This window comes from Carassius auratus, unplaced genomic scaffold (assembly GCF_003368295.1).
Source record: "Carassius auratus strain Wakin unplaced genomic scaffold, ASM336829v1 scaf_tig00217031, whole genome shotgun sequence".
In the NCBI taxonomy this organism is placed as follows: Eukaryota; Metazoa; Chordata; class Actinopteri; order Cypriniformes; family Cyprinidae; genus Carassius; species Carassius auratus.
Window position 1 is genome coordinate 189,368 of NW_020528863.1, and position 12,824 is coordinate 202,191.

General features: G+C 38.0%; 2 protein-coding genes across 2 annotated transcripts; both read left to right on the forward strand.

The window, feature by feature from the left end:
* Nucleotides 1-827: 827 nt before the first annotated feature.
* Nucleotides 828-5,807, forward strand: LOC113099789 (gastrula zinc finger protein XlCGF17.1-like). Its single transcript, XM_026264743.1, has 2 exons — nucleotides 828-1,056; nucleotides 4,061-5,807. Exon 2 carries the CDS (start codon nucleotides 4,333-4,335, stop codon nucleotides 5,212-5,214), a length of 882 nt encoding a protein of 293 aa, XP_026120528.1. The 5' UTR covers nucleotides 828-1,056; nucleotides 4,061-4,332; the 3' UTR covers nucleotides 5,215-5,807.
* Nucleotides 5,808-7,831: 2,024 nt separating this feature from the next.
* Nucleotides 7,832-12,700, forward strand: LOC113099780 (zinc finger protein 2-like). Its single transcript, XM_026264731.1, has 4 exons — nucleotides 7,832-7,850; nucleotides 8,467-8,634; nucleotides 8,751-9,108; nucleotides 11,519-12,700. Exons 2-4 carry the CDS (start codon nucleotides 8,467-8,469, stop codon nucleotides 12,667-12,669), a joined length of 1,677 nt encoding a protein of 558 aa, XP_026120516.1. The 5' UTR covers nucleotides 7,832-7,850; the 3' UTR covers nucleotides 12,670-12,700.
* The last annotated feature ends 124 nt before the right edge of the window (nucleotides 12,701-12,824 follow it).

The following is a 12,824-nucleotide window of genomic DNA, read 5'->3' on the forward strand; positions in this document are numbered from 1 at the left end:
GTTGTTGCAATTCAGTCACTAGGTTTTAACCATTATATTTGTAGTGAACAATTGCTTTTATATTAACACAATTTTCAAAACTAGACACTAAAACTCGGTAGAAATCAGACATAGAAATCAGTTCAGATATTCAGAAATCAGAATATCTGAAGCATTTTTTATAATATTCCTGATCTGTCCTGGCTCAATGTTGTAATGATACAAACAATCTTCTATGTAGTTCAGCTCTTGTTCAATCATTTTGAGTTTAATTCAGTGTCAGTCCATTTTAAATGCGTATTATATTAACTATAATGTGTTTTTGTTCAGATGTTGAGCATGAAAGCACAGGTGGATGTGGTCTGCTGTAAATCAGTAGGAACTGATCTGTCCATGCTGGATATTGAGGATTTCATCACAGAAATCTGTCAGCTGAAGAAAGAGGTGGCTTCACTGGAGGCAAAGCTGAGAGAAAGAGGAGACAAACTGAACAGAGAGGTTTGAACAGATCTTCATTTCATCTTTAGCTGCTAATATGGACTGATTGTTGTGTGAATCAATGTCTTACTGTTAATCATACTCTCACTAGATATATTACTGATTGTGTTTGTCAGGATGTGGAGCAGGTTTGGGTGCGTGAGACTGATGGGACAGAAGCTCAGGATTCAGTCTGGAGCGTCAGAGATCAGAGATCCAGAGACACACAGGACTCAGAGCTCAGCCTCACTTTACTCTGTTATACTGACGCTCAGGATCATGAATCCACTGATCAAACCTCTGACTGTAACGCTGGAGAACAGCAGATGCTGCAGACGCCGCTGAAGATGTGCTCCGTCAAACTGGTGGACTGCAGGAACCTGATCGAGAGCAGAGGAGAAGAAATCACCGTTAAGGAAGAACCAAACTCTGTAAAGGAAGAACAAGACACTGATGATGAAGAACAACACACTGTAAAGGAAGAACAACACACTGATGAGGAAGAACAACACACTGATGAGGAAGAACAAAACACTGATGAGGAAGAGGAGGCTTATGAAGATCAGAATAATGATGAGGATGATGACTTTGTTCCTTCAGGTGTGTTTCGTCCTTTTATGACCAGATATACTGAATTAACAGAATTGCTATTAAATCCCCTTAAATGGATACTCCACTCCAAAATGTTTCACAATCATGTCGTTCCAAACCTGTAAAAGCTTGGTTTGTCCTCGGAACATTTTTTTAAGATATAAAGATTTAAGATTTAAGATATTCCGGGTGAAAACCGGGAGGCTTCTGTTTGTCCCATAGACTACCAAGAAAAATACATTGTCAAGGTCCAGAAAAGTATGAAAATAATTGTCAGAATACCGTATTTTCTGGACTATAAGTCACACTTTTTATCATAGTTTGGCTGGTCCTGCGACTTATAGTCAGGTGCGACTTATTTATCAAAATTAATTTAATATGAACCAAGAGAAATGAACTAAGAGATATGAACCAAGAAACATTACCGTCTACAGCTGCGAGAGGGCGCTCTAATGCTGCTCATTGCTCCTGTAGTCTACACTGAGCAGCATAGACTGCCCTCTCGCGACTGTAGTCGGTAATATTTTTCTCTTGGTTCTAAATAAATGCAACTTATAGTCCAGTGCGATTTATATATGTTTTTTCCCTCATCATGACTTATTTCTGGACTGATGCGACTTATACTCAGGTGCGACTTATAGTCCGAAAAATACGGTAGTCCATCTGCCATCAGTGGTTCAACCAAAACACCATGAAGTGACGAGAATACTTTTTGAATGTGAAGAAAACTAATAAGCACAGTGCACGCTCTTCTGTGTCAAGCTAAAAGCATCAAGCTTTGCCTATGTTATTGTTTTGAAAATGCGACCTCTAGCAGCAAAAACTTACATATTGTGCCTTTAACTGTTACATTTACTTTAAAATATTACTAATACAGCTTAATCTAATCATGACAAACTATATGTAGTTGGAAAGGTCTAAGACTCCTAAATAGATATTTACCATGGACATGGTACTTTAAAATCGTTTAGCAGGCTCCTCCCCCTTATGACGCTTTTCCACTGCATGGTACGACTCTGCTCAGCTTGGTTTGGTCAGTTTAGTATGGTTTAAGAGTAGGTGGGATTATTCATGTATCATTATTGTTGCGCCGCCTCTACTGCTGTGACTCCTGAAAATACAGTACATTTCATTCCGCGTCGCCACATCTCTCTGCTCTCAATGAAAGGAACGTCTGTATTTCCTCAACGGACAACGAAACCTGGTTGTTAAAAAAAAGCGCTCGTTTGATCTTTCGCTGGCTGTGTGGATTTAAAGGGTTAGTTCACCCAAAAATGAAAATTATGTCATTAATAACTCACCCTTATGCTGTTCCAAACATGTAAGGCCTCCTTTTATCTTCGGAACACAGTTTAAGATATTTTAGATTTAGTCCGAGAGCTCTCAGTCCCTCCATTGAAACTGTGTGTACGGTATACTGTCCATGTCCAGAAAGGTAAGAAAAACATCATCAAAGTAGTCCATGTGACATCAGAGGGTCCGTTGGAATTTTTTGAAGCGTCGAAAATACATTTTGGTCCAAAAATAGCAAAAACTATGACTTTATTCAGCATTGTCTTCTCTTCCGTGTCTGTGTGAGAGAGAGTTCAAATCAAAGCAGTCTGGATATCCGGTTCATGAACGAATCATTCAGTTCACCAAATCGAACTGAATCGTTTTAAACGGTTCGCATCTCTAATATGCAATAACCCACAAATGACTTAAGCTGTTAACTTTTTTAATGTGGCTGACACTCCCTCTGAGTTCAAACAAACCAATATCCCGGAGTAATTCATGTACTCAAACAGTACACTGACTGAACTGCTGTGATGAACACCGAGCCGAGCCAGATAACGAACAATAGACTGACTCATTCACTGAGAGCTCTCGGACTAAATCTGAAATATCTTAAACTGTGTTCCGAAGATAAAAGGAGGCCTTACATGTTTGGAACAGCATAAGGGTGAGTTATTAATGACATAATTTTCATTTTTGGGCGAACTAACCCTTTAAATGTAGCGGTTGTGTTTGTTTCTCAAGTTCAGTTACGCAGGTAGTGACGATTCTCTTTGGGGCAATCCATGATCAGCAGAGCTGATTTTAATTCAGCGCAAATGACGCCACACAAATTGAGCGTTTGGTGCCAAATTTTACAAAAGTTCAGATTTTTCAACTCGTGCAATCAAAACGCAGGAGTTGAAAAAACTGAACTTGGGTGAAATTTCGCACCGCGTTAACCAGTCACAAGCTTACTATAGTAGTGACGTGATTACTGCAAGCATATACATTTTTCAGGTTTTATTTCTTGTTCAGCAAAGCAAAGTTATAACTGTGAATGGGTGGATTGTGAGAATTTAAAAGAATAGCTCCCAGATAAAAAAATTTTGTCATCATTTACTTACGTTTATGTCATTACAGACCTGTATAACCTTCCTATGTTGAACACAAAAGATATTTTGAAAAATGTTGGGACCTGAACAGCTGATGAGCACCATTGACTTCCATAGTAGTTTTTTTTTGTCCTTCTATAGAAGTCAATGGTGCTCATCAAATGTTCGGATCCCAGCATTTTTCAAAATATCTTTTTTTGTGTTCAACAGAAGAAAGAAATGCATACAGATTTGTAACAATATAGGCCCGTCATGAGTCGATTCCTGTTCAAGGGCTCTCATATGTTTACATATACATAATTTTGCATTAACATAGCCGATGCATTTCTGGTCATGCTCATGCATTAACTGAGAACATACTTGTCTGAACTGCTGCTGCTCAAATGCGGTTAATCCTTAAAATGCCAGTGCAGTAATGCATATTTTTGTTCCAAACACTGAATTAAATTTGGTTGGAATTTATCATTTTCACGATTAATAGGAATACAGATTTTGTGTCAAACCTAGCTACCACCCCTCATTATGCTCTTTGCCACTCCAATTATAAAAGACTGAATAGCATTTGTTGTGAATTCTGGCAATCTAAGGAACCGAGAACATTATAGAAAAAGTTAAATATTTTATTCAAATGTTGTTCCTTTCAGATGACAACGCTGGTTCATCTTCTGATGGAGAAACTGCCTCCACTTCCAAAGACCAATGGACAGTGACAGACTGTGGAGAAACATTGAGCAAGCATAGTCATTTAGCAACACAGGAGATAAACTACACAAAACCGAAAGACTTCAGCTGCAACATATGCAACATCAGTTTTCCAACCTTCAAAGAGAAGAGACTTCATTCAAAAGAGCACAGCGTGAAGAAGGAGTTTCGCTGTGAACAGTGCGGGAAGGATTTTTTCACCACTCCTTATAATATGAAAGCTCATATAAAGACACACGAAGAAAAGTCTCTTCAGTGCAACGAATGCAACAAGTATTTCCGCAATAAACGAGATCTTTCAAGTCATAAGAGAATTCACACGGGTGAAAAACCGTACAAGTGTCCTCAATGTGAGAAGAGCTTCAGGCAGACATATCATTTGAAGAGACATCTACTCACGCACAGCAATGAGAGACCGTATCAGTGCAATGAATGTGGAAAACCTTTTAGAAGCTTAGCGTCACTAAATGTACACCAAAAAATGCACTCTGATGACAAACCGTATCAGTGCCCTCACTGTGAGAAGAGCTTCAAATATGGAATCAGTCTGAAGAACCATGTGTTAATGCACAAAAATGAAAGACCGTTTCAGTGCAGTGAATGTGGGAAAACTTTTACAAACTCTGCTTCTCTAAAGTTACACCGAAAAATGCACTCTGATGACAAACCGTATCAGTGTTCACACTGTGAGAAACGTTTCTATCATTCGACTCACAGAAAATCTCATGAGCGGACTCACACTGGAGAGAAACCGTACCTGTGCTCCGACTGTGGGAAGAGCTTCGCTAGTTCATTTGCTTTCAAAATTCATCAGAGAAGTCACACCGGAGAAAGACCTTATCCCTGTAGTAATTGTGGAAAGAGTTTCTATAAGCTAAATGACGTAAAACTACACCAGAGGACTCATACAGGAGAAAAACCTTTTAAATGCTCACTTTGTGACAAGACTTTCGCCGTATCAACTTCCCTGAAGACCCATGAACGAATACATACAGGAGAGAAACCTTACTGCTGCTCCATCTGCGGAGAGAGATTCGCTTTTAAATGGAGCTTTCAGAGCCACAAGAAGAAGCACGCTGCTCCAGAATCATCATAGCTTCATCAGGCAGACTGGCCACTTGGACATTCTGGAGAAGTCCAGAACAGACGCTAATCCATCTGATGGCAGTCGGCTTAAGAAAATGTGTCAGATTAAGTAATGTTGATGGCCAACAAAAGGGGTTGCTAATGCAATCTATATTTGCTGATAACATTTTTTTTTACTTTCCCGAAGGAGAGTGGCTCATGTTGGCAAGCAAAAGACGTAAAGATAAAGGCAGTTGAGGAGAAGCTTAAAGGAAAAAAAGTGAACAGTTACATCATGTTACCTTTGTTAGCCTCTCTCACTAGGCTACATGGCATGTAGCCTATAGCACTGTGGTAAAATCCCAGGACACCCCGATAGCCTGAGCGTCCACTGCTATTTATCACTCTGCATCATCTGGCATGAATATCCATTCATTCATATAGAGACCGCAGCGATACTACAACGGGTCAATTTTAGTTGATACAATAGGCTTATACATTTATTTCAGTCCTAATTTATAATGGTTTTACTTATTGTAATGAAAATTTTATTGGTTTTAATGGAAACTGTAAGAGCGCCTGTTGGTCTCTACTGGTAATTGGTCACCTTCTAATCATGGTTTTTGTTAAAGCCACTAAATTCTAATGTAATATGTCCCAAAACACACTTGAGGAAACCATAATTTAATGTTTAAAGGTCCCGTTCTTCGTGATCCAATGTTTTAAACTTTAGTTAGTGTGTAATGTTGTTGTTAGAATATAAATAATATCTGTAAAATTCTGAAGCTCAAAGTTCAATGCCAAGCGAGATATTTTATTTATCAGAATTTGCCTTCAAAAAACAATCCGTTTTGACTACATCCCTCTAGTTCCTGCAGTAATGACGTCACTAAAACAGTTTTTTGACTAACCTCCGCCCACGTGAATTCACAAAAAGGAAGAGCTGCGTTTTTGTTTGTCGCCATGTCATCGAAACGCTGTTATTTTCATCTCTGAGTCCAATTATCTTTGTTTGGGCTTCACAGGGACGCTGTACTTAGAGATCGATGGTAACAATTTATGTTTAACTCGGTTCCCGAAAATTATAATCTACATGTAAAACTATGTGCAGCACATTTTGCTGAGGACAGCTTCCCCAATCTCAATCAGTTTAATGCCGGATTCGCACAAAGATTATTCTTAAAAGATGGAGCAGTTCCCTCTTTGTCTGGAGAATGCGTTGTTTATGGACCACAACCGGTAAGTGTATTTTATTATTTAAGTATTAAGTATTTTATTATTTAAACATCTCCAGCACATGCTCCTGCCCTCTTGCTTCTCAAAACTTGTCCAAAACTAGCCCAATCGCGTTTCCAGGAGGGCAGCATGCGCTCAGCTGCTGTCGAATCACAACACAGGAATGGCTGGCCCAATCAGAACTCGTTACGTATTTCTGAAGGAGGGAATTCATAGAACAAGGAAGTCATCAGCCTGTTTTTATGACAGTGAAAACAGTGGTATACAGATAGGTGAATTGTGTGGAAAAATAGGCCTACTGTGTTTTTTTTACACGCGAAACATGAACACATGTTAAATTGCACACTGTAAAGACAATCAAAGATTCAAAAAAGCACGCAAAATGGGACCTTTAAATGTTGATAGTTTGTAATGTTATTTGTAGTGGAAATCATTTAAATTTCTGTGATGGTTTCTATCGTTTTTGTCAGCGGGGCACCATGGGCTTTGTGATGTTATTTGCCATAAATGCAATATGATTGCTGTAATATTGTGAGATAGTATAGTGATTGTTTGTAGTTATAATGGACCTATTTGGGAGGAAATCCAGGGCCACTTTTTACTCCCAGTCCATCCCTCTTAATTCGTTTTTTTTGTCAAAAAAAAAAAAAAGTTATAGGAACATTATTTGTGGTTGTAAAAATAAAAATCTAAACCAAGATTGTCAGTGTAACTAATTGCAGTTAAGAATGCTTAAGTTTAATTAATTTTTGTCTCTGATAGCATGTATTTGTAGTTGATTTGCTTTATTTCTTCTTTTATAGTAAAAGTACTAAATCATTAATATTGTGAAATGTTATTTCAGTACAAAATTCACTGTTTTATATTTGACTAAACATGATCCTTCATGAATCATTACAGGCTGTGCTGCTAGAAATTTGTGTTATTACAGTAAAATTATTGTCCTGCTGAATGAAGTGTGGAAACTGACATTCAGGATTCATGAATATCAACAGAAAGAGCAGAGAAGCCTTCTTTTCAAATACAAATAAAAATGTTCTCTGTAATAACACTACAGCTAAAACTGAAAGAAAAAAAATGTTACAAAAAACAACGCACACATCCTTCTGCGCGCCTTTTCTCCCGTCTTCCACAGAAAACCGCGAACTCGCGTAATTAAAAAATTAACGGTCATTTATATTCCATTTACCGAGTGACTGACTAACATTCGTTTATATTTAATAATTTCGTAAATACAGTCTGTCTCTTGACAACGCTATGGAATACATGTGAATTTTTATTAAGAGAAATTAGGTTTTGAACCTCCACACATCTGCCGGAGCGTCTTGTCTTCATCTCGATCGCTCGTACTTCAGGAGGCGCTGTAACATTCCTTTGTTTTCCGGTAAAACCACTGTAGAAAGAACGAAAACTGACTGGAGCACATATACGGTACATTCAGTGTTGTCCGTTTTGTTTATCCATGTGTTATTGCTGTAGCTTACTATTGTTTCATCCTTCAAAATTCGCGATTCAAAAAGCTCCAATGACAGATTTAACTTTTATATCTGATAACCTTCAAATCGTTTAATGCAAACTTAAAAGAAAATAACATTTATTTTTTTGTTATCATTATTATTATTATTATTATTACTATTAATTCAGAATTCATTTTGGTCTCATTACATACAAGTAAAAATGCATACATTTTGTCTTCTCAGATATATGCTCAAGGGCTTTTACGTTTACACAGGCTACTTTCATCCAGACACATTTAACATACAGGCCTACATTTTTCAGTCGAATCCATGATTCTTATGAGCAACACTTTACAAATTTCTTTGATAAAAGTTTTGTGGTGGTGGTAATATGTAATTTTCATTTAATAAGTGTTTATTATCAACTAGTTTGATACGTAATTCTATTACATGATGTAACTAGTTACTCCACAAGAAGTCAGTTCTAGGTAGTTCAGCTCTTGTTCAGTCAAATAATCATTTTGAGTTTAAAATAAATCAGTGTCTATTAATTATAAATGCGTCTTTTATCACAAAGTGTTTTTGTTCAGATGTTGAGCATGAAAGCGCAGGTGGATGTGGTCTGCTGTAAATCAGTAGGAACTGATCTGTCCATGCTGGATATTGAGGATTTCATCACAGAAATCTGTCAGCTGAAGAAAGAAGTGGCTTCACTGGAGGCAAAGCTGAGAGAAAGAGGAGACAAACTGAACAGAGAGGTTTGAACAGATCTTCATTTCATCTTTAGCTGCTAATATGGACTGATTGTTGTGTGAATCAATGTCTTATTGTTAATCATACTCTCACTAGATATATTACTGATTGTGTTTGTCAGGATGTGGAGAAGGTTTGGGTGCGTGAGACTGATGGGACAGAAGCTCAGGATTCAGTCTGGAGCGTCAGAGATCAGAGATCCAGAGACACACAGGACTCAGATCTGAGTCTCACTTTACTCTGTTATACTGACGCTCAGGATCATGAATCCACTGATCAAACCTCTGACTGTAACGCTGGAGAACAGCAGATGCTGCAGACGCCGCTGAAGATGTGCTCCGTCAAACTGGTGGACTGCAGGAACCTGATCGAGAGCAGAGGAGAAGAAACCACCGCAGAGAAACAACAACACACTGAAGAGGAAGAGGAGGAGGAGGAAGAACAGAATAATGATGAGGATGATGACATTGTTCCTGCAGGTACGTTTCTTCTTCTTATGACCAGATAAGAATTATTAACAAAATGTATAAGTATCATGTATGTATAGACCTAAATTCATGTGGAGCAGAATGTGTTGTTAATTCTGCCAATTTGAGACACAGAGAAAGGAGTACAATGAGCTGTACATGTAAAATATATAGAGTTTGCCAGATCGGGTGAATTTCTTTCCAGCTGGGGGTATTGCATTTGATTGTGTGGGTCAAAATTGATTTGAGTGATGAGGATGAACATCAGAATGAGGATGAGGATTATGACTTTGCCACCACAAACCAGAGTATGAGCAGAGAATCATTAAAATCTGAAAGTTTTAGGAGGTTATAGTTCTGAAAGATTTTATGGATGTTGTTTCCGTGGGCCCTAAAAGTCTTAAATTAAGTGTTATCAAATTAAAAAAAAAAAAAAAAAAATCTTAAATTGTACAACAGAAGTCGTAAAAGGTTGGTTCACCCCAAAAAATTAAAATTCTGTCATTAATCACTCACCCTTGTGTTGTTCCAAACCTATAAGACCTTAGTTCATCTTCAGAACACAAATTAAGATTTTTTTATTAAATCCAAGAACTTTCTGACCCTTCATAAACAGCAGCACAACTCCAATGTTCCTAGGTCCAGAAACGTAGCAAGGACATCAGTATAATATATTAGACATTCAACTGTAATTTTACATAGCTACAAGAATACTTTTTTTGCTCAAAGAAAACAATAATAACATAATTTATTCAGGAATTCTCCATTAGTTACCATCTTTTGCCACTTTGGAGAGTACACCAGAACGTAATTAGCATTGTTTAAGTTCAGTAGACAGTGCACCCATGCTGAACGTAAACAATGCTGATTATGTAATTATTGTTTTCTTTGTGCATAAAAAGTATTCTCGCTGCTTTATAAACTTATGGTTGAATCGCTGATGTCACATGGACTGCTTTACCTTGCTATGTTTCTGGGCCTGGGAACATTTCGGTTGCATTGTTGTCTATGCTGGGTCAGAAACCTCTCAGATTTAATAAAAAAATATATTATTTGATGTTCCGAAGATAAACAAAGGTCTTACCCAATTTGGAACGACATAAGGGTGAGTAATTAATTACATCATTTTCAGTTTTGGGTGAACTAACCCTTTAATTATCATTTTAAAATGTCTTAAATTTGGGGAATAGGAAGTATGTTGGTTAATGTTACTTTTAAACTTATGTTTAAACTTCTAAAGAATGTGATTTCATTGAACAAAAAGGAGCACTGCATGTTTCAAAGTTAAAACGTGGAAGTTGTGTTTAAAACAAAAAGTGATGTGACAAACAGCCAAGTATGGTGACCCATACTCAGAATTCGTGCTCTGCATTTAACCCATCCAAAGTTCCCAAACCCACATACAGCAGTGAACATACACCTGGAGCAGTGGGCAGCCATTTTTGCTGCTGCGCCCAGAGAACAATTGAAGTCTCGGTGCCTTGCTCAAGGACACCTCAGTTGTGGTATTGCCAGCCCGAGACTCAAACCCACAACCCTAGGGTTAGGAGTCAAACTCTCTAACCACTAGGCCACGGCTTCCCAAAATAATAAATTTTATTATGAGCACATTGTTCTTTGTGTACAGCCATTACTGGGGAAATCACTGTGTTTCTGCCATTCCAAAAGTGCCACCAACTGGCAGAGAATGAATGTACATTTCCAATGAGCCCAGCTGCTATTTTTGTTCAGACCCAGTTATACAAGTTTGAACACGCCCCTGGTGCAATACATACACATGGAGCAGCATTTGTTGTAGATTCTGGACCTGCAAGCATGTAATATTTCACAGTGCCACAGACATGAATGCGAGCCAGTGGATATCATACGAGAAACATATTTCGTGTTGGAACAGGTTTGAAAGTCGGAGATTAAAATAAAGCTGCTTCATTTTCACTGATGACTGAAGTGTTAATCTTATTTAGGCTTTAGGTCTATAATTCATTGTAGGCTATAATAGACCTTTTCAATGAGTACCCTAAGCTAATAGCCTAATCTTTTATTATCCACACAGCCCAGTCATGTGGTGATGCTCTATGAAATGATTGCCGAGCCAATTAATTGTAATATTAATTAAATAATAATAAAAGTAACCTAATAGTAATAACCAGAATGTAACAAGCGTACATTAATTGGAAATACCAAATATACTATAAATAATCACAATTTAATGCTTTGGACAATATCTCTGGCTATAATAGATGGCTACGTGATATTCCTCTTTTAACCCACCACATCGTCTTATGGCGGGGCCCCCAACATGACCCAACCCCCACCAGGTTCCTGTCAGCTTTGACACTGGCACTAAGACAGTTTGTTTTATTTTGTCTGATCATTCAGTTTTAGAAATTAGATAATTCATGCAAATTTTTGTTCTTTTCAGATGACAGCGCTGGTTCATCTTCTCATAGAGAAAATGCCTCTACATCCAAAGAGCTATGGACAGTGAGGGAGTGTGGAGAAACATTGAGCAAACACAGTCAGTTAGTGAGACCTGAGAGAAAACACAAAGAACAGAAAGAGTACACCTGCAAGATCTGCAACATCAGTTTTCCAACCTTCAAAGAGAGAACAATTCATTCAAAAGAGCACAGCGTGAAGAAGGAGTTTCACTGCGAACAGTGCGGGAAGGATTTCTTCACCACTCTTAATAATATGAGAGCTCATATTAGGGGACACAGTGAAAAGTCTTTTCAGTGCAACAAATGTAGCAAGTTTTTCCGCAACAAACGAGAACTTTCTCTTCATATGAGAATCCTCACAGGTGAAAAACCGTACAAGTGTCCTCAATGTGAGAAGAGCTTCACCTGTGGATCTCATCTGAAGAGACATCTACTCACACACAGCAATGAGAGACCGCATCAGTGCAACGAATGTGGAAAACCTTTTGTAAGCTTAGCTTATCTAAAGAAACACCAGGAAATACACTCAGATGACAAACCGTATCAGTGTTCACACTGCGAGAAGAGCTTCAAACATGCAATCAGTCTGAAGAACCATCTATTAATGTACACCAATGAGAGACTGCATCAATGCAGTCAATGTGGGAAAACTTTTGCAAACGTAGCTTCTCTACGCTCACACCGAAGAATACACTTTGACAAACGTTATCAGTGTACACACTGTGAGAAACGTTTCTATCATTTGAATAATCTGAAAAGCCATGAGAGGATTCACACCGGAGAGAAACCGTACCTGTGCTCAGACTGCGGGAAGAACTTTGCTGGTTCATATACTTTCAAAATTCATCAGAGAAGTCACACCGGAGAAAGACCGTATACCTGCAGTGATTGTGGGAAAAGTTTCTATAAGCTAAGTGCCTTAAAAGTGCACAAGAGGACTCATACAGGAGAAAAACCTTTTAAATGCTCACTGTGTGACAAGGCTTTTGCTCGAGCAGGTTACCTGAAGATCCATGAACGAATACATACAGGAGAGAAACCTTATTGCTGCTCCATCTGTGGCATGAGATTCGCTTCTAAATGGAGTTTTCTGATGCACCAGAAGAAACACGCTGCTCCAGAATCATCATAGCTTCTTCATGTAATTATTTCCAGGCTGTGGAAAAAACACCTTACAGTGTTTTTTGGTTATAAAAAATAAATCAAGACTAAGAAACAAGCAGTTTGTAAATTAAAAGATTCTTAGTCTGAAAGGGGTAAGTTTTTTTAAAGAATAAAATTAGAATA